Here is a 26,147-nt window from a genome sequence, read left to right on the forward strand (position 1 = left end):
ACAGCAAATGTGATGCCAATTTAAAAAAAAAAAAGGCTCTAGAGGTGATCCTGGCAATTACAGGCTGGTAAGCCTAACTATAGTTGAAACTGTAGTAAAGAACAGAGTTATCAGACACAGATGAACACAATTTGTTGGGAAAGAGTCAACATGGTTCTGTAAAGGGAAATCATACCTCACTAATCTACTAGAATTCTTTGATGTGGTCAACAAGCATGTGGGAGGGGTGATATAGTGTACTTTGTCCAAAACTTTCTGAAAATCTAAGTCCCTCACCAAAGGCTCTTAAGCAAGTAAGCTGTCATGTGATAAGAGGGAAAGTCCTCTCATAGACCAGTAACTGGTAGAAAGGATAGGCGTATATGGTCAGTTTTCAGAATGGAGAGAGGTATAGAGTGGTTTCCCCGAGGGCTCTGTACTGGGACCAGTACTGTTCAACGTATTCATAAATGATCTGGAAAAATGGGTAAAGAGTGAAGTGGAAAAAATTGCAGGTGTTATAAAACTACTCAAGATAGTTAAGTCCAAAGTAGACTGCAAAGAGTTACAAAGGGATCTCACAAAACTAGGTGACTGGGCAACACAATGGCAGATGAATTCCATGTTGACAAATGCAAAGTAATGCACATTGGAAAACATAATCCCAACTATACATATACAATGATGGGGTCTCAATTAGCTGTTACCACTCAAGAAAGAGATCTTGGAATCATTGTGGATAGTTCTCTGAAAACATCCACTCAATTTGCAGTGGCAGTCAAAAAAGCTAATAGAATGTTGGGAATCATTAGGAAAGGGATCCATAAGAAGACAGAAAATATCATACAGCCTTTATATAAATCCATGGTATGCCCACCTCTTGAATACTGTGTGCAGATGTAGTCGCTCCATCTCAAAAGATATATTGGAATTGGAAAAGATACAGAAATGGGCAACAAAGATGATTAGAGGTATGGAACAGCTTCCATATGAGGAGAGATTAAAAAGACTGGGACTTTTCAGCTTGGAAAAGAGATGACTAAGGGAGGATATGGTAGAAGTCTATACAATCATGACTGGTGTGGAGAAAGTAAATAAGGAAGTGTTATTTACTCCTCATAATACAAGAACTAGGGCTCAGCAACTAAAATGAATAGGCAGCAGGTTTAAAACAAAAGGAAGTATTTTTTCAGTCAACCTGTGGAACTCTTTGCCCAAGGAAGTTGTGAAGGCCAAGACTATAACAGGGTTCAAAAAAGAATTAGATAAGTTCATGGAGGATAGGTCCATTAATGGCTATTAGCCAGGATGGGCAGGGATGTAAAACCATGCTTTGAAGTGTCCCTGACCTCTGTTTGCGAGAAGCTGGGCATGGGCAACAGGGGATGGATCACTTGATGATTACCTGTTCTGTTCATTCCCTCTGAAGCACCTGGCATTGGCCACTGGCAGAAGACAGGATACTGGGCTAGCTGGACCATTGGTCAGATCCAATATAGCCATTCTTATGTAACTTTTTCAGCAACTGTCATTCATTTTTAACCTATCCCTCCTACTCTGTCCACTGGCTCAGCTATAGGGTTAATGTTTTCTGTATTTCAAATTTACCATCTTTTCTTTTACAAGTTTACATAAACCAAGTGGGATAGTTTAAAGCCTGGTTTTAGAAGCTACCTCTTGCATGACGTGTAAGGTGTCAGACAGAACAGAGCTGAGGTTTCAAAACAAAACCAATTAAAAAAAATCACAAAGCATCTATATTAAACCACAGTCAAATTAATGAAATAAATATTCATGAATAAGAGTTTAAACTTTCTACTATCAGAAACAAAATTAATTATCTATCTGTACACAGGATCACAAAACAAGAAAAAATTTGATTTTATTAAATATTAACATTTTTATCCCATCGATCGCTGGTATCTGAACTCATTTCCATGATGATTAAACCATGTATTACATTCTTTATCTCCATTTTGAAAATATTTGAACGTTTCACATTTTTATTGGGATGTATGTAGTTTTCATAAAGTGCTATTTCTTTTTATATTATTAAAGTGTAAATTATCCTGAGAAAGAATTCTTCATGGATCACTTGAATGAGAACTCATTTTCATGCCCCCTCTCACCATTGTTTATTCTGCATCCTTTTAACCTGCAGGACTCTTAACCATCTTTGATGGCTAGCAAAACTGTGTTTTTCCACAAGAAAAAAAAAAAAGCTCTCTTTCCTTGGCCACATAACATATAGTGGGCACTATCTTAGTTTACTGAACTCTGTGAGCATGACAGGCAACACTTAGTCACTATGAAGTGGATGTACTAGTACTGTGCATAAAAATATAGCAACAACAAAGCCTACAATGCGATCAGTGGGGACAAAGAGCAGTCCAGAATTAATGAAAGGATAAAAACCTGAAGAGCCACAAATGAACTGGTGATTTCTAGCTTACAGCTTCAGGGTTGTAGAAAGGTCACCTACATACTTACTCTAGTTTTAGGTGACAAAGATGAACCCCTGACAAAGTTTAACACCTCCCCCCTTCACCACCAAGAAACCTTAAATGCCAATTGTTAAAGAACTAGGTTGTGGTCCTCAGATGCTATGGAAGTGAAGTTAGTTTTGTGAAAGCTTTCATCATACCTCTTGCATGCACCCAAAAGGTATCCAAGACATCTTAATATTTAAAATTCCTTAGCATAATAGCCACTGTACTTCAAAAGTAAGATTGCACACAACTAGTCAGTCATAGGCAGCACATTTTACCCTCCTGTAGGCTCCCTCCTACCTTGCTTGGACATCACAAAGCTTCCCTCTGGAGTTTTTGGATGTGCAAAAATCCAGGATCAGGCTCTTAATGGGAAATTTGATTTCCAACTTTTAGAAATAAACCAGATAATCAGCTTAATACATGGCTCTGCAATGGAATCCAAATATTAAACTATTTTGCTTTGAAATTGCAACTTAAATGGCAACAGAATCAAAGTGAAAAACATGCAAATGGTTACATGGCAAACAACTTAATTCTGATTATTCATTTAACTCAAGATTGTGTAATGTAAAGTTTCTAATCAATACAGGACCAGTGAAAGTTACAGGATTCCTAACTATTATATTTGTGGTCTATAGGATACTCCTACTTACAATTTTCAAACCACATATATGGAAGGCCAAATATAAATGTTTTTTACGGTTCTATTTCAAGGCTATTTAGTGGTGCCCCCTTCTACCCTCGGTCTCACTGAAACACTGATGAAATACTTAACCTAACTTTCAATAACAAAGAAGACTGATGCCAAGACAACCACTCCTTGAAGGGACAAATATCTAAACATATCTAGGTACATGATTGAGCATTCATGAAAGACTTTCCATGTTTGTTTACATATTGTCTATTTTTCTGAACACAAACCTAATAGATTCTCAGAGTATAAATACATTTAAGAGAGGCTATTTGGAGAAATATTAAAATGCATGTCAGAAATAATCATGTTCCATACCAGTCTCATTTTCCACTGAAAGAGGTTTTTTCTTTAATACAGGTGGCAAATACTATTTCATGTTTCTGACCAATCTCAAAGTGTGTTTTACCCATTTCTGATGATTATAAAACTATCAATTTACTTCCTTAGCTCTCTAAAAGCATGGTCTTTAAAGAGAGAATTCACATGAAATTTTAAACAATGGTTCTAGGAATATACACACCACGTAGCACTCTTACACTTTTTTGAATTCAGAAATAAAGGTGCATAAGCAACCTGAAGGAAGTGCTAAGTAAAGGGAATTGCATCTGGTTAGCAAATGTCATGGTTGAATTTTACCTGGTCTGGAAAAGTTTAATTCTAGTCAACAGTCAAAGTTGGCACAACCGTGACCAGATACCTTGACTATCGTTGCAATCTCAGCTTGAGTGAGAATTAATAGCTTTGTATATTTTTTGTTTGTTTAATTTACGAAAGAAGGACTTCCCATATTCATAGGTGCTGATCATTATGGCACAAGCAGGAGCAACTTTAATCAACCGTGGAACAATACCTGCAGGAAAAAAAAACATGTATTCACCAATTATCCCTAAATATCACTCATTTTCAGAATAAGACAGACCACAGGCTTCTATAACACTGTGTAGTATCACTCTCCGCAGCAAGTAAAGTGGTAAACATCCTATTCTTAAGGAAACTGAGGCCACAGTCTTGCAAACACTTAAGTATGTAATATACTCAAGCAGTCCCAAGGAACGAATGCAGTGGTGCCAGCACTGGGAAGTGTCATGATTTTGGACCAATTTTTGCAGTTGCACCCATGACCATGTGAACAACTACGGGAAGCTTTTTATCTGAGCTGTCTGTAGTTCCCCCTTTGGCTGCTAGAGCCACCGTACACTCAGAGCAGGTACGGCACTATGGGCTCACCCCAGCCATCTAACAGTAGCCCCACTTCCACCTTTCCCTGCTACAGTACAGTGAGTGGAGGTAGGAGCTCAGAGGAAGCTCTTTCCCTGTGGACTGGAGAAGGGACAGCTGCTAGAACCTGTATGGGGCTGTTGGGCTACTGAAGTCTGTCAGTGGGGAGCGAGTGCACTGGGAGTCAGGAGGATTTAGGACAATAGGAAGGTGGGAGTCATGAAGCAGGTGCAGAAGGAACAGATGCCTGCATTTTTGGGTGTACATTTTATATGCATGTAATATTGAATTTTCAACCTTTAATTGTCATACAGGCAATTGGTATGGGTAGATGGGGTTCAAAAGTGAGAAGATAGCACCCCTACCTGTTTTTTTTTTTAATTTTCACATTATTTTCTTACTCATGTGGGCTCTTAAGTGGGCAATTCCACCACGACTACTTGAGTACAAAGGTATGCATGTGCAGAATCAGGCCCATAGTTAAAATGTGCATTGTTTTGTGGATGATAGTTGTTCATGGGAAGTAAACCTTCTAATCTGTTTAATCCATTTAACTCTCATAACAGTAAGTTTAGACTTGTATGTCACTTTAGACAAAAATAACTGCTATGCAAATTTTGAAATTCTAAAACTCCTTTTTTTGGGTTGTGCTCCTGATTTGGACTTCATTTTGGATTACATTTTGATTTTCATTTGAATTGTTTAAAATGTATTGCACTGACTTCCCACATTTTCATAAAGGACACTGAAATAGAAGAAAAATGTTGGTTTTATAAAACATAGGCTTTAAAAAAAGGAGTGCAATTAAAAGTGTTTGTTTGGATTTAAACACACTTCTGGAGTGTTTGCCATCATAGTGTGGCTGATGCATGAGAATCAGAAATAAACTTCCTACTTTGTTTACTTTTTAAAATTCATTCAGCTTAGAAAATAAAAATAAACCATATAAATGAGGAGGGAAATGGTTACTAACCTTTGTGTAACTACTGTTCTTCAAGATGTGCTGCTCATGTCAATTCCATGTTAGATGCAAGCACGCGCCACATGCAAAGTCGCTGGAGATTTTTCCCTCAGTGGTATCCCTCGGACCGGCTCTAACACCTTCTGGTGCCACGCACTCATGCACCGGTACAACAGGTCGACCAGCCCCACACCCTCAGTTCCTTCTTGCCAGCTAACTTGCCAGGGGCAGAAGGGTGGGTCATGGAATGGACATGAGCAACATATTGAAAGAACAACAGTTATAGAAAGGTTAGTAAATGTTTTTTCTTCCTCGAGTGCTTGTTCGGGTCCATTACACATTAGGTGATGCCCAAGCAATACCTGAGGAGGTGGACTTGGAGTTCATGGACATGAGGATTGCAACACTGCTCTACCAAACTTGGTGTCATCCCTAGCCTATCGGGTGATGGCGTAGTGGGAGAAGAATCATAGGACTGGAAGGGAACATGTGTTTGTCTAACCCGCTCTTAAAAATCTTCAATGATGGAGATTGCATGACTTCCCTAGGCAATTTATTCCAGTGCTTAACCACGCTGACAGGATTTTCCTAATGTCCAACCTAAACCACTGCAATTTAAGCCCATTGCTTCTTGTCCTATGCTCGGTGGTTAAGGAGAACAATTTTTCTCCTTCCTCCTTGTAACAACTTTTTATGTACTTGAAAACTATCATATCCACCCTCAGTCTTCTCTTCTCCAGACTAACCATACCCAATTTTTTCAATCTTCCCTCATAGGTCATGTTTTCTAGATCTTTAATCATTTTTGTAGCTCTTCTCAATTTACCCATAGCTTTCCTGAAATGTGCTCAGAACTGGACACAATACTTCAGTTGAGGCCTACTCAATGAGGAGTAGGGCGGAAGAATTACTTCTCATGTCTTGCTTATGACACTCCTGCTAATACATCCCCGAATGATGTTTGCTCTTTTTGCATTACTGTTACACTGTTGACTCATATTTAGCTTGTGATTCACTATGACCCCCAGATCCCTTTCCTCAGTACTCCTTCCCAGGCAGTCATTTCCCATTTTGTATGTGTGCAATTGATTGTTCCATCCTAAGTGGAGTACTTTGCACTTGAATTTCATTCTATTTACTTCAGACCATTTCTCCAGTTTGTCCAGATCATTTTGAAATTTAATCCTATCCTCCAAAGCACTTATAACCCCTCCCAGCTTGGTATCGTCGGCAAACTTTATAAGTGTAATCTCTCTATGCCATTATCTAAATCATTGATGAAGATATTGAACAGAACCAGACCCAGAACTGATCCCTGAGGGACCATAATCAATATGCCTTTCCAGCTTGACTGTGAACCACTGATAACTACTCTCTAGGAACGTCATGAGAAAGTATGTACTGACGACCAGGTCGCTGCCCTGCAGATGTCTTGGATTGGGATTTGGGCCAGAAACACCGCTGATGAAGCCTGAGCTCTCATCAAATGGGCTGTCAAGATGGCAGGTAGGACTCCTGTCTGCTCATAGAACGTGTGAATGCAGGAAATGATCAAGCATGAAATTCTCTGGGCTGAAACTGATAAGTCTTTCATCCTGTCTGCTACTGCCACAAAGAGCTGCATGGATTTATTGAACGGCTTGGTTCCCTCCATGTAGAAGGCTAGGACACATCTAACATCAAGCATGTGGAGATGCCACTCCTCTGTATTTTTGTGTGGTTTTGGGAAGAAAAGGGGCAGGATGATAGCCTGATTACTATGAAACTGAAAGAATGCCTTTGGGAGGAATTCTGGGTGGGGAGGTGCAGTTGAACCTTGTCCTTAAAGAACACCATAAATAGGGGTTCTGACATAAAGGCCCTGATTTCTGAGACCCTCCTGCCTGAGGTAATCACTACCAAGAACGCAACCTTCCAGGAGAGATACAACAGAGCTATGCCAGTAGCTAAAAGGGAGGGCTTGAGAGTCTCGACAGGACCAGATGTAGGTCCCAGGGAGGGAGAGGTTTGCGAATTTGAGTGTAAAGCCTCTCTAGACCCTTAAGGAAGTGAATGGACATTTCATGTGAGAAGACTGACCTATCACCCACCAGAGATTGGAAGGCTGAGACTGATGCTAGATGCACCTTGGTAGATGAAATGGCTAGGCCTTATTGTTTCAGATGGAGCAGGTATCCAGCATGGACTGGAGGGGTGACTAAGTTGGTGAGAAGCCTCATTGGGAAGACCACACCGAGAAATGCTTCCACTTGGCTAGGTAAATTGCTCTAGGTTCTGAGGCCAAGGCTTTAATTTCAGAGACCCGTCTTGCAAACGTCACCACCACCAGGAATGCAACCTTCCATGACAGGTGGGAAAAGGAGCAGGAACCCAGCAGCAAAAAGGGCGGGCCGGTGAGCCTAGAGAGGACCAAGTTAAGATCCCACTGCGGGACAGGAGCCCATATCTGCAGGAAGAGTTTCCTGAGCCCTCTCAAGAATCCGACCATCATGTCATGGGAAAACACCATCTGCCCTTGGATCGGTGAGTGAAAAGTGGACGTGGCCGCAAGATGCACTCTAATGGAAGAGTAGGCCAGGCCCTGGTTCCTCAAATGGAGCAGGTAGTCCAGCACAGCCTGTATGGAAGAACGCAAGGGAGAGATGCCACGTTCGGATGCCCAGTGGGAAAACCTCATCCACATGACCAGGTAAGTCAGTCTAGCTGAGGGCTTCCTACTTCCTAGGAGAACCTGTTGGACTCCTTCCAAACAGGTCCGCTCCTCCGGATTCAGCCACACAGCATCCACGCCAAGAGGTGGAGGGACTTGAGGTTGGGGTGTAGGAGACAACTGTGGTCCTACAACAGCAGAACCGGTCGGTTGGGCAGGGGCCAGGAAGGGGCCACTGGAGAGGGAGCCCTTGCCGAGAACAGAACCGATGGTATTTCCTGTTCTGTCTGGTGGCAAACAGGTCCACTTGCGGAGTTCTCCACCTTTGGAAGATCATGCAGTCTACCTCTGGATGGAACAACCACTCCTGGTGAGAGGAGATGTGCCTGCTGAGTTGGTCTGCCAGCGTATTCCTGACACTGGGAAAGTGACAAGCTTCCAGGTGAATTTTGTGGCCGATGCATAAGTCCCATAGACGGAGTGCCTCTTGTCAGAGAGCCGACAAGCACACTTCCCCCTTGCCTATTGATGTAGAACATCGAGGCTGTGTTGTCTGTCAGGACTCATACCACCTTGCCTGACAGGTGGGGCAGGAAGACTCCACACGCCAGCCGGACTGCTTGGAGCTCTTTGATGTTTATGTGCAACTTCGCCTCTTCTGGGGACCACATCCCCTGTGTCTGGAGGTTGCCAAGATGTGTAACCCGGCAGAGGTCTGAGGCATCCGACACCAACTTGTTGGAGCGACGGGGGTTGTCGAACAAACCCCTTTCAGGACTGTCCTGTGGTCGGTCCACCATCACAGCGAGGTAAGTATCGCCTGGGGAATAGTAATGATTTTTTCCAGGGGGGCTTGGAACGGAGGATAGACTGTCCCCAGCCATTGTTGCAGGGGCCGCATCCAGAGCCTGGCATGGCGGACCATGTAAGTGCACGTTGCTATGTGACTCAGCAGGCACAAACAGACTCTAGCTGTAGTCAGAGGGAACGTGGAGACTTCCTCGATGAGGTTCGTCAACGTGTGGAACCTTTCCAGCAGCAGGAAGGCCCTGGCGCAGATCGAGTCAAGGACCGCTTCGATGAACTCTATCCTCTGCACTGGCACTAATGTCAACTTTTTGTCATTTACCAGTAGGCAAAGAGCGCGGCATGTGGCTTGAAGCTCCGCAACATCCCTTTGGACTTGAGACCTGGAGCTGCCCTTGACGAGACAGTCGTCAAAATATGGGTAGATATGGATATCCCGACGCCTGAGATAAGACACTACCACCAACATGCACTTGGTAAACACTCTCGATGCTGTTGCCAGGCCGAACAGAGGATTGCTAACTGGTAATGTTGGGGCCCCACTGTAAACCGGAGGAAGCATGTGTGTCCTCGAAAGATCGCTATGTGGAAGTAAGCATCCTTCAAGTCGAGGGCAGCAGGGAGGGGATAATAGAAGCCATGGAAACCATGCGGAACTTTAACTTCTTTAGGTATTTGTTGAGGTCTCGCAGGTCCAGGACAGGCCATAGACCGCCCTTGGCCTTTGGGATTAAAAAGTACCAGGAATAGAACCCCTTGTTCCTGTACTCGAGAGGAACCTCTTCCACCGCACCCAGCTGTAGCAACCCCTTTACCTCCTGCGTAAGAAGACTCTCGTGAGGGGGTCCCTGAAGAGGGACAGGAAAGGTGGATCGGAAGGGGGGGTATAAAGGAATTGGAGGGTATAACCCTGCGTCACTGTGCTGAGGTCCCATCAGTCCAAGGTTATAGTGGTCCAAGCAGGGAGGAAAAGGGGAAAGTGGTTGGAGAACACTGGGACAGGTGGATCCGGGGAACAGTCTGATAGGTCAACCTCAGGCGCACCTTCAAAATGTTTGGCCCCTTGCTTGGCATGGGTCGAGCCCAACGGCTTGGACGGCACTTGTAGCCCTTGCCTCGTTTGTGGGGCTGGTCCTGCTGAGGCTGCCTCCCCTGGCCCTGAGGCTGCTGTGGTTTGAACCGCTTACGTGCTGGGTCTGGGACGTAAAGACCCAGGGTTTTCAGGATGGTGTGGGAGCCCTGGAAGCCATGCAACTTGCTCCTGCAAATAGGGCTTAGCCGTTGAAGGGCAAGTCCTGCATTGACTGCTGAGCCCCAGAGGACAACCCAGAGAGGAACAGCCAGGAGGCTCGCCACATGGAGATAGTGGAAGCCATTGTGCGGACAGCAGCATCAGCAGCATCCGACGCCGCCTGGAGGGCCGTCCTGGCTGTGGTCGTGCCTTCATTGATGATTGGTCGGAACTCCTTCTTGGAAGCCTCGGGGAGCGACCCTTCGAACTTGGCCAGAGCTTGCCATATATTAAAGTCATATAGGCCAAGGAGGGCTTGGTGGTTGGCCACTCTCAGCTGAAGGCTGGAAGACTAATAAATCTGAAATCCAAAGAGATACAGCTTCCTCAAGTCCTTTATTTTTTGAGGGTGGCCCTGGGTTGACCTTGCCTCTCTTTGTGGTTAACCGCCTCTACTATAAGGGAATTGGGGGCAGGGTGGGAGTATAAGTACTCATGTCCCTTGGTTGGCACAAAGTACTTGCGTTCGGCCCTCTTAGAGATGGGGCCAATGAGGAGGGGGTCTGCCACAGGACATTAGTGATTTTGGAAACCCCTCCATGAAGGAATAGGGTCACCCTGGCCGGAGACGAGGAGCAAACAGAGTCCAAGGGCTCTTCCAGTTCCTCTGCCTGAAGCCCCAGCTTGGAAGCGACCCTCTTCTAAAGTTTCTGTGCATTTTGGAGTCATCTTGAGGAACTGGGTGAGGGGGCCCTGTGATAGCCTAGTCTGGCGACGACGAGGACAATGCCAATGCCGCAGGAACTTCCACTTCCATTGGTAGTCCAGCAGCTTACTCCCCTGGGTCCTCCTGGACCTGTGGGGTTTTACCCCCCGAAGCCTCACGCACCGTAGGGGGACGGGATACCGAGTCCGCTGGCCTCTTCAAGACTCCCGACTCTACTGGGCAGCCTGGGAAGGTTGGGTGAGGCTGTGGGACAGGTTTCGGTGCTGATGATGTAGCCCTGCACCACAGGTACCGGGGCCTGTCCCACAGTCAGGGAACTTCACTCCATGCCGGAGGTATAAGCGGAGTGGTTGGTACTGGGCGACCAATATCGGGAGGAGCGGTGGCTCTTGTCCGACTGGTGCCGGTCATTGCGTCCTGAAGCTGACCTGTCTGAGCAAGACGGGCGTCTTGGTCGGGATCTCGGGGACCGACGGCATTTGGTGGATCTGCATCGGGGACCTGGCGATCCACATCTCACGCTACTCAAACAGTACTGGGATGTCCAACGGGACTGGGAGCTAATACAGGCTGGTTGCCAGGAGGCTCTTCCTGACTAGTGCGACCTACTGCTTGGAGACGGGCGATGAAGGCTCGGTGATCTGCGATCTCCGATACTCAAATGGTCCGGTGATCGGTACCGAGTCCTTGGGGACAGTCGGGCTCAGTCCAGGAGTTCTTGCCAGGCGGCCACTCAGAGGGTCTGTGCCAATTTACCGGCGAGGTACACCTTGATTCCCTCGATTGGTGTCCCCTGTACGGAGACCGAAGAGGGCTCCTGTGATGTTATCTGATTAAAATATGATCTGGAAACATTTTGTCTTCAATCCTGCTTATTACCTCTGGAGGAACTTTGCTACAAACTGAAGCTCTGAACAAAGGACTGAATGACCCATCCAAGCTATGGATGTATTCCAGTGATTTGACTTAAGCCAGCAGTTTATTCCATCACTGCTACAAGCCTGAACCAACAACTTTGCCATTACTGTATGTAACTGATTCCTTTAACCAATTTTAACTCTCACCTTTTTTTTTTAAATGAATAAACCTTTAGATTTTATATGCTAAAGGATTGGCATCAGCGTGATTTTGGGGTAAGATCTGAGTTATATATTGACCTGGGTATGTGGCTGGTCTTTTGGGAACAGAAGAACCTATTATTTGATGAGACTAGTTGTAAAGAACCAGTCATCTCTGAATCCAGTGTTTTTGATGGTGATATAAGAACTGCAATGCCTGAGGAAACTGCCTTTATATTTTCTTGTTAGCCAGCGTGGTGAAACAGAAGTTTACTTATCTGCCCTATTTCTCAGCAGTTCCTCCTGAATTTGGCATCCTCAGTTGTGACCCACTGAGGCACGGGTACAGCTCCACTGGGCCTGCCTCTCTAGTCCTGAGGCGTGATGGCTTTGGGTGGACAATCAATGGTGGGACGCCCCTCTCGACAGGGAATGGTGCTGCTGAAGCCGGGACACCCGCATAAGTCCCAACGTGGGTTTTCCCTGAGACTGGGGTACCGCTGGAGCTGGTGTGGGCGGCACCAGGAATATCAGGATCTCCTGAGCTGCTTGAAGGGCTTCAGGTGTCGATGGCACCTGAAGCTGGTAGGGGCCTGCACCGCTATCTGGAGTCACAGGGATGGGCTTCATCACTTGACTTGAGCTGGGGTCCGACTTCCCAAAGGATGCATTGAGCTACATGGCACAGGTCATGGCTTGCCCCAGCCCTCTCCTTTCCCTTAGGGGAGGTAGGAGATCTTCCTGCACAGTCTTTTTCGGCTTCTTGACCGGAGCCATGGAGGGGGACCGGTGCCAGCTCATGGATGGCGCCGGCGGAGCACTGTGCACGGAGGCTGTGGTGCTCGGTGTGGAGTCGGACTGCTGCTCCCGTGCCGGAGTGAGTGCCGACTCCATTAAGAGTGCTTTCACATGGATATTGCGCTCCTTCTTCGTCCTAGGTTTAAAGGACTTGCAGATATGGCACTTGTCACTTATGTGCTCTTTGCCTAAGCACCTTAGGCAGCTGGTATGTGGATCGCTGATGGGCATAGTCCGTTTGCAGCGATCACAGGGCTTAAAGCCTGGGGACCAGGGCAATGCCCCGTCTCCTGCTGAGTCCCGTTCGGGACTAATGAAGAATTTGAGAACTACTACTAAGGGTAACTAATAAACTACTAACTATATACAGCTATATTACAGGTTTTCAAAGTTCTCAAGAACAGAGAACAAAACAATGCTAGCCAAAGCAGCAGATGTTCCAGTGCCATCACTGGTGACAAGAAGGGACTGAGGGTGGGGGGAACCAGCGGTGCCTCTTATACCGCGCTATGCGGGCGCCAGTCCAGAGGGCACCAGAGCCGGTCCTTTATGGACATTGCTGAGGGAAAAACTTTCGGCACTGGTGCATGTGGCGAGCACACACAAGTAATTTGAAATGTACATGAGCAAGCACCCACCTCTGAAAGATGGATCTGGTTGAAGGGACCACTTGTGGTGAGAAGAAAAAGACTTTCTGAGATGATCTGCCCAGAATGTTCCAGGCTTCTGGAAGGTGGAAAGCTTCAAGGTGGATGTAATGTTTCACACAGAAGTCCCACAGGTGACTGGCCTCTTGACAAATGGTGGAGATGCACGCTCTTCCTGGTCTGTTGATGTAAAATATGGCTGCCATGTTGTCCATAAGCACTCATAAGACTTTGCCTGTGAGCTTGGGTAGGAACACCTGGCATGCTAAGCAGACTGCTCTGAGCTCTCTGACATTTATGTGCAAGGAGAGCTCTTCCTGAGATCACAGGCCCTGAGTCCTGAGGTACTCAAGGTAAGCCCTTCAACCTTGATCGGACACATCCAAAATTAGGGATACTGCCCATTGGGGGGTGACAAAGAGAACGCAGGCATGCACTGCTTGGGACCCCTCCAGTCGAGGGAAGTGAGGACCGGGTCGGGAACTGTAAACACCAAGTCCAAGTGGTGGCGGCTAGGTCAGTACACTGAGGCCAGCCATGCTGTACCATGTAAGTGCACGCAGCCATGTGACCTAAAAGTTTGAGGCATGAGTAGACTCTAATGCCTTGCCATCTGAGGAAGACCACCACCACTGCCATGCATTTTGTGAAAACTCCAGGGGCTGCCAACAGGCCAAAGGAGAGGATGGTGAATGGACAGTGGGTCTGGTTTATGATAAACCTGAGGAACCTTCTGTGACCCTGGAAGATGGAGATGTGGAAATAGGTGTCTTTCAGGTCGAGGGCAGCGTACCAGTCCCCAGGATCTAGGGAGGGAATAATGGAGACTAGGGAGACCATGCAAAACCTCAGCTTATTGAGATAGCTGTTGAAGCGATGCAGGTCTAGGATGGATCAAAGACCCCCTTTGGCCTTTGGGATTAGGAAATAGTGAGAGTAAAACCCTTTCTTTCTCTCAAGTTCTGAGGCACCTTCTCTCCAGCCCCTACCCTCAGGAGGTCTTGCACCTTAGACTAGAAGTTGCTTGTGAGAAGGGTCCCTGGAGAGGGACAGGTGGAAGAAAACTGAAGGATGTAACCTTCCTCCACCATACTCAGCACCCAATGATCTGAGGTGATGAGGAACCATGCTGAGCTGAAGTAGGAGAGTCAGTCTAAAAACAACGGGGTGGGGGGCAGGATCTGGAATGGAAATTGATATAATGCTCTTGAGCACCCCTTCCAAAGTTCTGCTTGGGGTCTCCTGGATATCTATTCGAGCCCAGTAGCTAGGCTGAGGTGTAAAGGAATGACCGCCTGCACTTATAATCTGTGCTTCATTTTTTCAACAGGTCTTGGCGAGGTGGCAGAGATGAGAAGCGGGCAGGTTGCTGAGGTCTGAAATGCTTCCTCGAAAGTGCCAGAGGGTAGAGGCCCAGCAATCTGAGGGGAGCCCTGGAATGTTTCAGGTGCTGAAGTTTCTAATCCATCTTTTCAGAGAAGAGGGAGATTCCCTCAAACAGAAGATCCTGAATGGATAGTTGAACCTCCGGTGACAAGCCCAAGGATTGGAGCCAGGAGCATCTTCTCATGACCACAGCCGATGCTACTGTTTTGGCTGCCATGTCAGCTGCGTCTAGGGCCACCTGGAGGGAGGTCCTGGCTACGGTCTGTCCTTCCTCCATCAGAGCGGAGAACACTTGCCCGGACTCCTGGGGCAGCGAGTCCTTAAACTCTGCCATCGAGTCCCAGACATTATAGTCCTACCTCCCGAGCAAGGCCTGCTGGTCGGAGATGTGGAGCTGTAACCCACCAGTAGAATAAATCTTTCAACCAAACAGGTCCAGCTTCTTTGAGTCCTTTGGCTTCGGGGTTGCGCCGTGCAGCCCTTGCCTGTCTCTTTCGTTGGCCGCTGTGAGCACAAGGAACCGGGGGGGGGGGGGATGGGATTATAGGCTTTCATACCCCTTGGCAGGAACATACTACTACTTCTCTGCTCTTTTTGAAATAGGGGGTAGAGAGGAATGGGTCTGCCATAGGGACCTGACTGGACCCATAAAGGCTTTGTTGAGGGCTAAGGCCACCTTTGATGGGACCGCTGTGGCCAAGATGTTGATCAGGCTGTATGAGGACTCTTTAAGCCACCTCTACCTCTAGTCCCAGGTTAGAAGCCACCCTTTTCAATAGCGCCTGGTGAGCTCTAAAGTCATCCTGCAGCACCGAGCCATTCAGTCCCATCTGGGGAAGAGGAGGAGACCTGCACCAACCACATCACACAGGCCTAACTCCTGAGTGTCAGTACTGGAGTCAGGATCAGGTGTTGGATGGTGTGGCGAAGAGGCTCTTCTCTTGGGCACCACTGACTACGAACAGTTGGAAGGTAGCCACAGTACTGGGGGGAACCCCCATGGATTCCAAAATGGCCATTGGACCCGCATAGGCCACTGCCCTCTGGGGCAGGTGCATGCATGGGGATCTGGTGGGATGTATGTCAGGTACGGGTAACAGTCCCTTGACTGGGTGCAGGACTCTACCTCTGACTCCAAGTCAGCTTGGGGAGACCAGGAGGGGGTCAAACCTCTTGCTTCCACTGGCCAGTGCTGAGGATCCAGGGATTGGTACCAGAGCGGGGAAGTTTCGCTGATGTCAGCAGGGCCGGTTTCCCTCGCCTGGGTCAGCAGTATCAGGAGAGTCGCTGTGAAGGCCTCTAGGGGGGACAGCACTGCGATCCCGCCATTGCCATGGTGTTCCCCAGGTTTCAGTGGATGGTCTTGAACCAGATTCAACAGCATCTGCGAGCAGGGCAGAGTCGACGGTGTCACTTGCTGAACAGGGGTGGAGTAGTGGCCCAACGCAGTTCGCACTCTGCTGGACTCCCCTTGCTTGTTCTTCCTTGGTTCCGGGAGCATCCCCTCTTGGACCATTGTTTCTTGTGCTTCTTTCTCGGCACAGGTAAAGGGGAACTATGCCGAGGAACCCATGCTGCTGGAGGAGCACTCTGCACCGATGTCAAAGTACTCGGTGCCGAGTCCAACTGGCTTGGCTCTGACGCTGGTCTGAGTGCAGCTTCCATCAAGATGGCACTTAGCGTAGCCTCCCTGTCCTTTTTTGTACAAGGCTTGAACTCATGGCAGATCTGGCAATGCTTTTACACATGGGCTTTCCCCAGACACTTCAGGCAGCTGGAGTGTGGGTTGATCACCAGCATGGGCTTGCCCCACGAGGCACAGGGTTTGAAGTGCAGAGATCGGAGCATGCCCAATCCCAAGGGTGGACGATGCCCCTCTAAACTAACTGTATACACTACTGCTAAAGAATAAAACTGAAGTAACTAAACTTGAGAAAGAAAGGAGGAAACAACAGACTCACTGATTGAATGCCTTTCCAAGGCAAGAGAAGTTGTTCCAGAGAAAAGCCTTTGACAAGGTCCCTCACCAAAGGCTCTTACGTAAATTAAGTTGTCATGGGATAAGAAGATACTTTCATGGATTGAGAAGTGGTTAAAAGACAGGGAACAAAGGGTAGGAATGAATGGTAAATTTTCAGAATTGAGACGGGTAACTAGTGGTGTTCCCCAAGGGTCAGTTTTAGGACCAACCCTATTCAACTTATTCATAAATGATCTGGAGAAAGAGGTAAACAGTGAGGTGGCAAAGTTTGCAGATGATACTAAACTGCTCAAGATAGTTAAGACCAAAGCAGACTGTGAAGAACTTCCAAAAGATCTCACAAAACTAAGTGACTGGGCAACAAAATGGCAAATGAAATTTAATGTGGATAAATGTAAAGTAATGCACATTGGAAAAAAATAACCCCAACTATACATACAATATGATGGGGGCTAATTTAGCTACAACTAGTCAGGAAAGAGATCTTGGAGTCATCGTGGATAGTTCTCTGAAGACATCCATGCAGTGTGCAGCGGCAGTCAAAAAAGCAAACAGCATGTTAGGAATCATTTTAAAAGGGTTAGAGAATAAGATGGAGAATATCTTATTGTCCTTATATAAATCCATGGTAGGCCCACATCTTGAATACTGCGTACAGATGTGGTCTCCTTATCTCAAAAAAGATATACTGGCATTAGAAATAGTTCAGAAAAGGTCAACTAAAATGATTAGGGGTTTGGAACTGGTCCCATATGAGGAGAGATTAAAGAGGCTAGGACTTTTCAGCTTGGAAAAGAGGAGACTAAGGGGGGATATGATAGAGGTATATAAAATCATGAGTGGTATGGAGAAAGTGAATAAGGAAAAGTTATTTACTTGTTCCCATAATCTAAGAACTAGGGCCCACCAAATGAAATTAATGGGCAGCAGCTTTAAAACAAATAAAAGGAACTTCTTCACACAGCGCACAGTCAACCTGTGGAACTCCTTGCCTGAGGAGGTTGTGAAGGCTAGGACTATAACAGTGTTTAAAAGAGAACTAGATAAATTCATGAAGGTTAAGTCCATTAATGGCTATTAGCCAGGATGGGTAAGGAATGGTGTCCCTAGCCTCTGTTTGTCAAAGGGTGGAGATGGATGGCAGGAGAGAGATCACTTGATCATTACCTGTTAGGTTCACTCCCTCTGGGACACCTGGCATTGGCCACTGTTGGTGGACAGGATACTGGGCTGGATGGACCTTTGGTCTGACCCAGTGTGGCCATTCTTATGTAAGAAGGAACTGAGACAGTGCAGGGCCAGCTGGGCCCCCTTATACTGGTGCTTGAGCATGCGGCACCAGAGGATGCTAGAGCTGGGCCGATGGATACCATTGAGGGAAAAATCTCTGGCGACTATGCACATGGCACACATGCACCTAACATAGAATGTACATGAGCAAGCTCTCGAAGAACCACCACGTTTTCCGTTTTAGTAATTTTATGTGATAAAGATGAGGATTTTTAGTATGATTTTTTTATTCTGATAGTGTGCCTTTTTAAACAAATAAACTGAAGCCAGTGGTGCTGTAAAAACTGATGTTCCAGAGTTATATGGAGCATCCAATACCACCACTTCTGCCTTATGGGTTTAGTAATACAAGGCCATAATATGACTGTGGCATATTCTAGCCCTCCCTCAAAGCATCATGACACAAAAGCCCAACTTTCAATGATGTTACGTAATCTTCCTGATTCTGTTTTGGGCCTTCTGGAATTCATTAGCCTGCAATATCCTACAAGCCAGCAACTGTCCAGACTGATTTACCATAGTAAACTCTATTCCTAGCTACCACCTTTCTACTCAGATGCAAATCAAGATCTCAGCAAAACTTCCTTAAACGCTTATGACTGCAGACAGAAAAGGCTGTTGAAGCTGCAGCTTTGTTTCTGAAGACAGAATATCAAAAGAGTTAGTGAGGAAAAAATAGAACTAAAAACAGGGGGTCATGTAGGGCTGGATGTTCCTAGCATTGATGCGGAAGTAGTAGTGATTGGTAGGAGATAAATCACACTTAACCCACAATAAAATTAGACCCCCACTGAGCCCCTAAAGAGAGTTGGATCTCCCTTGCCCCCAAAGAACAGAGTTCTTAAGTGTCTCCAGTTCTGTCTTAGTTCTCTGTTTGCTTTACAAATTGTATCTCTCACCGTCTGGAAAAGCTATTTTCACTTGCAAAAACTACCTTTTCTCCCTATCTAATAACTGGACATAAAACACTTTTTTGTTTTGTTTTTCATAATTCTTTAGTTGCAGAACTTTTCACACCACTTTCCTGTCAGTGACAATTTGGGAAAATAATTACAACTACATTAATTGATATAACAGATACATGTGCTACATGCTAATTGTCACATGCTTGAAAAATAAACCACCTCTGTTCTTAGACACTGTTAGACATCTTCATTGATAATCTCTCAATTAAGAGTTGGCTAGAATTGCATATACACCTCTACCCCGATATAACGCAAAGTCGGATATAACGCTGTAAAGCAGTGCTCTGGGGGGGGAGGGCTGCGCACGCCGGTGGATCAAAGCAAGTTCGATATTACGCGGTTTCACCTATAACGCGGTAAGATTTTTTGGCTCCCGGGGACAGCATTATATCGAGGTAGAGGTGTATATTTCATGACTGCTCCACAGTTAACAACATTCATGTGGAAGGATATGAGTATTTTTTATCTTGCACATGTTAGATTCTATAAAAACTTGTTAATGATTAAATCCACTTAATTTCCTTTTTTCTTGGAAATATATTAAAACAGTTACCAGCAAATAATCCAGTAAACCCGTGCTCAGCAACAATTCTCTTCATTACTGTCCATGTTGATGTGGACCTCTTCTGTGATACTAGATAGAGTACAACAAAATAAAGTGTGAATTAAATAGTATACAAATTAATACCACCACAGAAAAGTAATAAATACTCTTGAAAATCAGAGGGATCACATCAATCAAATGCACTAGCTGTTTTTATTTTAGTCACATTTTAAATTCATTTTACATTAATTTTGCACATACTGATGGAAAATGAAGGAGTTGTTTTATTATTTCAAACTGATGGGAATTGACATGAACAAGCACTCGAGTTGTTCATGTCCATTCCAATACTTACTCTCCTTACCCCTCTGTTGGAGTTCTGGCAAGAAGGAACTGAGAGGGTGCAAGGTTGGCAGGGCTGTATATTGGACACCATGAAGGCGCGACTCCAGGGAGCGCCCAGGCCGACCCTACGGTTGCCGCTAGGGGAAAAATCATCCGGCTACTGTCAGGGGCGGCTCCAGGCACCAGCACACCAAGCACGTGCCTGGGGCAGCAAACCGCAGGGAGCGGCCTGCCGGTCGCTGTGAGGGCGGCAGTCAGGCAGCCTTCGGCGGCATGCCTGTGAGAGGTCTGCCGGTCCCGCTGCTTTGGCGGCAATTCGGCGGCGGGTACGCCGAAGGCGCGGGACCGGTGGACCTCCCGCAGGCGTGCCGCTGAAGCCTGCCTCACTGCCGTGCTTGGGGCAGCAAAATACATAGAGCTGCCCCTGGCTACTATGCACATGCGCATGCACACACCTGATTGGACTGAACATGAACAACATATCTTAAAGAACAACAGTTACCAGAAGGTGAGTAATGGTTTTTTTTATCTCTGAATCATCAGAATGCAGCATAGACAGGGACTGTTGATTAAATTGTTGATCATTACCATATATGTGTAAATACACAAAAGCACAAACATTATCTCCCCACATGTCTTTCAGGGTTGAATTTGAGTCATTTATTCTGCAGGATGTTTAACCATTTCTGACCATGCATCACAGGGTTAAAACAAAAAAGAATTCTGTACGCGTGTTTCTTTACCTCTCTATCCATAGCTCAGTTAGGCCCACTGTATTTCCATCTCTGAACTGGTAGAGCTAACCTGCTTTTTGCAGTTTGTTTGTATCTGTCTTCATTTCTAGCCAGTACTGCTGACAATCCACTCAGTCCCTTTCTTTCCTGGGCCAGCACCTTTAAGGCTTAGGCTCACCTTTGATCCTAGGCTTTTGGCCTTGAGCAGAGTAAACCAGGCCAGCCTTATGGGAGCAAAGCAGGAGCATTCCCCAATTTATAATTTCCCCATCCTTATCTTTGCCACTATTTTTTTTTCTGGTTTGCTTCTCCCTCAGCAGCCTTCTTGGATTTAACTCATTGCAGTCAGGCAGGATAATATCTAACAGATAAATTGAGGTCCATGTGATACACGTTATATCACGCATTTCATGATTGGCTTGGTTGCTTTTCAGGAACTAATCCCTGTACAGCATGCTCTGTCCATATGCAATTCACTATAACCTGATCTCTACATTCCAGATTTATCTTGTCCATTGTCCCTAGTACCAGGGTATTCCTGCTTATCTTAGCTAGAGTGACTCCAGCCTAATGTAGATAAGGGTGTAACAAGCAACTTAATCTTCCATTCATGCCCTCTGAGAAATGAAGCTAAACAGTGACATGTCAAGTTAGACATACAATGTTCTACAGTTTTTCTTAACTGAAACAGTATTACAGGAAACATCACCAGCTTCTCATTTTTTCTCTCCTCCGAGTCATTAAAAATACATAAAATAGAACAGTTCCCATGAAGTATTCCAGAAGACATTACAGCACATAGAACGGGAGGGATAGCTCAGGGGTTTGAGCATTGGCCAGCTAAACCCAGGGTTGTGAGTTCAATCCTTGAGGGGGCCATTTAGGGATCTGGGGCAAAAATCTGTCTGGGGATTGGTCCTGCTTTGAGCAGGGGGTTGGACTAGATGACCTCCTGAGGTTCCTTCCAACCCTGATATTAAAAAAAAAAAAAAAAAAAAAAACAGAACAGGGCAAATTACAGCGTTTTGTGATACATCATAGAAGAAAGAATATGGGGATGATTTAAAGTCCCCACTAGAAATCCATGTAACTAAACAGAATTATGTTTTAAAATTTCCCATCTTTATTACTTCCAATTAGTAATATGCACTCCTGTGCACAAGGCCAACAATGGCTCTTCTTCCCATTTAAGCCTTAAGACGTAAGTGGTACAGTGGTACAGTGGACTTTATTTGAGCCCTCTATGCTGGGGAGAATTTCACCTTTGAACAGTGGAATGATAGATAAAGATAGCTCCTAAGGTAATCTAAAATGTAAAGAACGTGCAGTAATCTCGTTCCAAACAACTTACAGTTTAAGGTCTCATATTCCCAAATTTCAGTTTGTTTGTGTGTTTTCACCACATCAAATGGTAAAGTTACTGTAGCTGCAATCTATTAAAGAGTAAAGAGATTTTATTAATATTTCACTTAAAATGTCACAGCAACACAGTGTGAGAGTGAGCCCAGGCTAGTGGGTCAGAGGGCTCAATGGTACCCCAGTTCTAGATGGCATCCTGGGGGGAATCGGTCTCACACAGTATCTCCTTCTTCTAGATTCCTGGTGTTTCCTGTCATTTGTCTGTCTTTCAAGCCCTAATCCTGAAACTGGATCCACTAGCTTCCATTCCAGTGCATCACTGGGGGATCTGGACTTTAGATTGTAAAACCTCAGGGAAAGTGACTACAGGTGAGTCGCATCATACGCTCATTTAACTTGTGCGAATCAACTATACGTGCTCGGCAAAAAAAAAAGAAAAACAACAAGATACCTGTAAATAGTGTGGGTGATTCCACCCACCATTCCACTCAATGAGCGTAAGTCCTGGAGTGAGCGCGAGATGGGAGACGTGAATCTGCTGTTCCCTCAGTCAGTCTCAGTTCCCGCGTGCCTCTCATAGTGTGAGCATCTTGCCTCACTGAGTGTGATTCTAGTGTTTAAAGATACGTATTTTTCGTACAACATGGCCCCTAAACACAAGCCAACTACTTCATCTGGTGCTCAACCAGAGAAAGAGGAATCTGTTCCAACATTGGAGGAAAAACTGGCTGTGTGGACTTATTGAGAGACGGTATGTCAGTCTCCAACGTGGCACGTAAATATGGCCGCAACAAATCTAGCATCTGTTCCATCAAGATTCGAGAGAGAGAAATTCGTCAAGCCATGGCATTAAGTGCTCCAATAACTACTAAGGTGACAAGCCAGGTGCGTGATAAGACTTTAGTGAAGACTGAAAAGGCATTAAACTTCTGGCTGGAAGACATGAACCGCAAACGTGTGCTTCTCGATGGCAACACGTTGTGAGAAAAGGCTCTTAGCCTCTACGCGCTGTTGAAACCTCCTGCCAAAGAGGGACAGCCTTCTGATGAGAAGGAATTCAAAGCCAGCCAAGGTTGGCTTAACAGTTTTAGGAACCGCTTCAACCTCAAAAACGTGCAAACTACTGGTGAAGCTGCATGTGTCAATGAAGAGGCAGCAAAAGCCTACCCCGAACAATTAAAGAAAATCATAGAAGAAAAGGGCTATCTTCTGGAACAAGTTTTTAATGCTGATGAGACTGGGCTCTTCTGGAAAAAAAATGCCCAACCGCACTTACATTTCAAAATCAGAAGGACAAGCCCCTGGCTTCAAAGCAGCTAAAGACCATGTGACTGTGTTGTTTTGTGGCAATGTGGCTGGGCATTTAATAAAGCCGGGCTTGCTCTACAGGGCTGCAAATCCCCGTGCCCTGAAAGGCAAGAACAAAAATCTCCTGCCTGTGTTCTGGCAATCAAATAAAAAGGCTTGGGTGACGGCAGCATTATTTCTGGATTGGTTCCACAAATGTTTCATTCCGGAGGTCAAGCAGTATCTTGAAGAGAAAGGACTTGACTTTAAGTATAGACAATGCTCCTGGCCACCCTGCGGCACTCCGTTTGGCACATAACAATGTTGAAGTCATCTTTCTCCCCCCCAATACCACCTCCATCCTTCAACCTCTCGACCAAGGCATGATTCGCTGTTTCAAGGCCACGTACATGAGGCTTACGTTCTTATGGATATGTAGCGCTATGGATGCTGATCCCAATCTTAACGTGATGGAGTGTTGGAAGTCCTTCAACATTGCTCATTGCATCACTTATATTAAACAGGCAATGGATGCAATCAAGCTTGAAACAGTCAATGCATGTTGGCGAAACCTATGGAAATGTGTGAATGATTTTAAGGGTTTCCTGACCCTTGACGAAGAAGTGAAACACATTGTTCAGGTGGCCAGGCAAGTAGGTGGTGACGGCTTCGTCTATATCCTTAAGGAAGAAATTGAAGAATTAATTGAGAGCCATAGAGAAACATTGACTAACGAAGAGTTAGAGGAACTGATAAAATAGTCTACAGAAGACGAAGATAACGACGACGAACAGGAAGAGACAGCAAGTTGGAATCTTCATAAATTTGCTGAAGTGTTCCAAGTAGCAAAACACTTGAATGATTTAATTTCTGAATACGATCCCTCTATGGAACAAAGCCTCAAAATCACATGTAGTATTACAGACGATTTGAGACTGTATTAAGAAATGTTTGAGCAGCTCAAGAGACAACAGCGACAGTTGCCGATCACTATGTTTTTCCAAGGAAAAACAACCAGCAGCAGATGAGCCTACGCAATCAACTTCTCGAGCTGAACCAGAGCCAACCACTTTGTCTACGACTCGCTCTCCGTCACCCAAGGTCTCCATCACCTCCATCTCCTGGATCAACATCAAGCCCTGACGACCCCCTGTAATTACCCGCTGTAATTAAAAATACAGTACTGTAAAATTATATTTTGCATATGTACTCTTTATTATATACTGTACATTACTGTATACATTATACATTTATACATATTACTGTACAGGGTTGTATACACAAAACCATGTACCGTATACAGTACTTTATGGGCGATTTAAGGGATTTTCCAGGGTAATTTTGACTATATGCGATTTTTGCCTTACACGCTGACTTTGGAACCTAACCCCTGAGTAAGATGCGACTCCACTGTATACTGAGGTGTGTGCTTTGTCCATGATCAAACACATTAGATTTTGCCTTACAGTACTCTATCCACTAGAGTTTATTTTGCAATTTCAACTACGAGGTCTCCCCACCAAAACAATGTCTGGTACTGTATCTACCCACCGATGATTTGGTATTCCCTCACTTGATTATATATATTTAAAAGAGTTTGAACACACAGTACACATATATGCTACAGAAAATACTTCATGGCTATGCTAATCACAATGCTGTGTTTATCATCTGTAAAAAAAACCAAACCAGTGAAACAGAATTATTTTTAAAGTTTGATTAAAACCCCAAGACAACAGCATTTTTAAATGATTGCTGCTTACTATAAATTGTCCAAATGAACTGAAGTCAACCATATAACAATCAACTGAGTTTTCTGAGAGGTTGTGATTCCACCATTCCATTATGTCGATAATGATCTTGAAATGAAGTTGTGAGTTTAAAAACAAATTAGTAGGTCTTTCTAACAGCTATGTATCTTAAAAATGTAAACATGCAGGAAAGTATGAGAACATTTTGAATATCATTAACTCCCCACCCCACAGGCACACACCATGTTGTCCTTGTTAAAAAAAGTGAAAAGACAGCAATTATACTATGTATAGGTTAAAATAGATATAAAAGCTATCAAGTATCTGAAAACAGCATATTCTAGCTTTGCTGTTGTGGTTACTTTGAGGCCTAACAGTTGCCCACATAGTGCTTCTTTTCAAACAAACCATTTTCACAAAGTTAACATGATTGAAGTAATGTGGAAATAATAGCCAGCTTTGGCAAAGTTCAGGCTAACTGTAGGCTTCAGCTGTGATTGTTCCCTGAACTCTGCCAATACTTCTTTTTATTTTATTAACTGCAGCTACAGACTCCATGATTTAACAGGCTGCTAAAATTTGTAGTAATAGAAAAAAGTTCTAAGAAGATTTCCAATCAAAACTACTTAGATATCTTTTACACTTGTATTTTACTTTAACATTTTATTAACTAACGAGGAGTCCAGTGGCACCTTAAAGTCTTCTTCCTCTCCAAGTGCAAACAGATGGACATCCTACCAAATGGACTGAAGGTAAAAAAATCCATTGCAATTGACATATTTTTAACTGTTAGTCTTTAAGATGCCACCAGACTCCTCGTTGTTTTTGTGGATACAGACTAACACGGCTACCTGTCTGATTTTATTAAATGTTTTCCAATTTGCTTCACTTACAAATAAAAGCAATAACAATTCAAGTGTTTCATCACCAGATGACTGCATTTTATGTATAGCTAAAGACACATTGATTCTAACCTTGTGTTCAACAACATATTCACAATTTGTGGGAGAATCTCCTGTAATTTCACTCCTTGTGTTTTATTAATTACATATTCAAACTCCCAATGAATTGAACAGTTTATTTATTAGAAACATCCTAAATGAAGGCATGTTAGCATGTGGTGTGGTAGAGGATATGGCATTGAACAGAGCACTTTGGAGGGAGAGGACTCATAGAGAGAACCCCATCTGACGGGATTAATGCAAAGAAGAAGTTTGCTTAGAAATATCAGCAACAGAAACGT

At 44.8% G+C, this 26,147-nt stretch overlaps 1 protein-coding gene across 8 annotated transcripts in view; it reads right to left on the reverse strand.

Moving 5' to 3' along the window:
- Positions 1-3,488: 3,488 nt before the first annotated feature.
- The window catches only part of SLC25A40 (solute carrier family 25 member 40), a 68,745-nt gene continuing 46,086 nt past the window's right edge, over positions 3,489-26,147 (reverse strand). For all 8 annotated transcript variants that reach the window (XM_065586974.1, XM_065586969.1, XM_065586975.1 and 5 more), the window contains 3 exons: positions 21,859-21,940; positions 19,438-19,518; positions 3,489-4,015 (listed from right to left, as the gene is read on the reverse strand). In XM_065586974.1, the coding sequence (XP_065443046.1) occupies positions 3,882-4,015; positions 19,438-19,518; positions 21,859-21,940 (297 nt within the window). In that variant the 3' untranslated portion in view covers positions 3,489-3,881. The remainder of the gene's footprint in view (positions 4,016-19,437; positions 19,519-21,858; positions 21,941-26,147) is intronic.

The sequence above is a fragment of the Chrysemys picta genome, chromosome 2, assembly GCF_011386835.1.
Source record: "Chrysemys picta bellii isolate R12L10 chromosome 2, ASM1138683v2, whole genome shotgun sequence".
In the NCBI taxonomy this organism is placed as follows: Eukaryota; Metazoa; Chordata; order Testudines; family Emydidae; genus Chrysemys; species Chrysemys picta.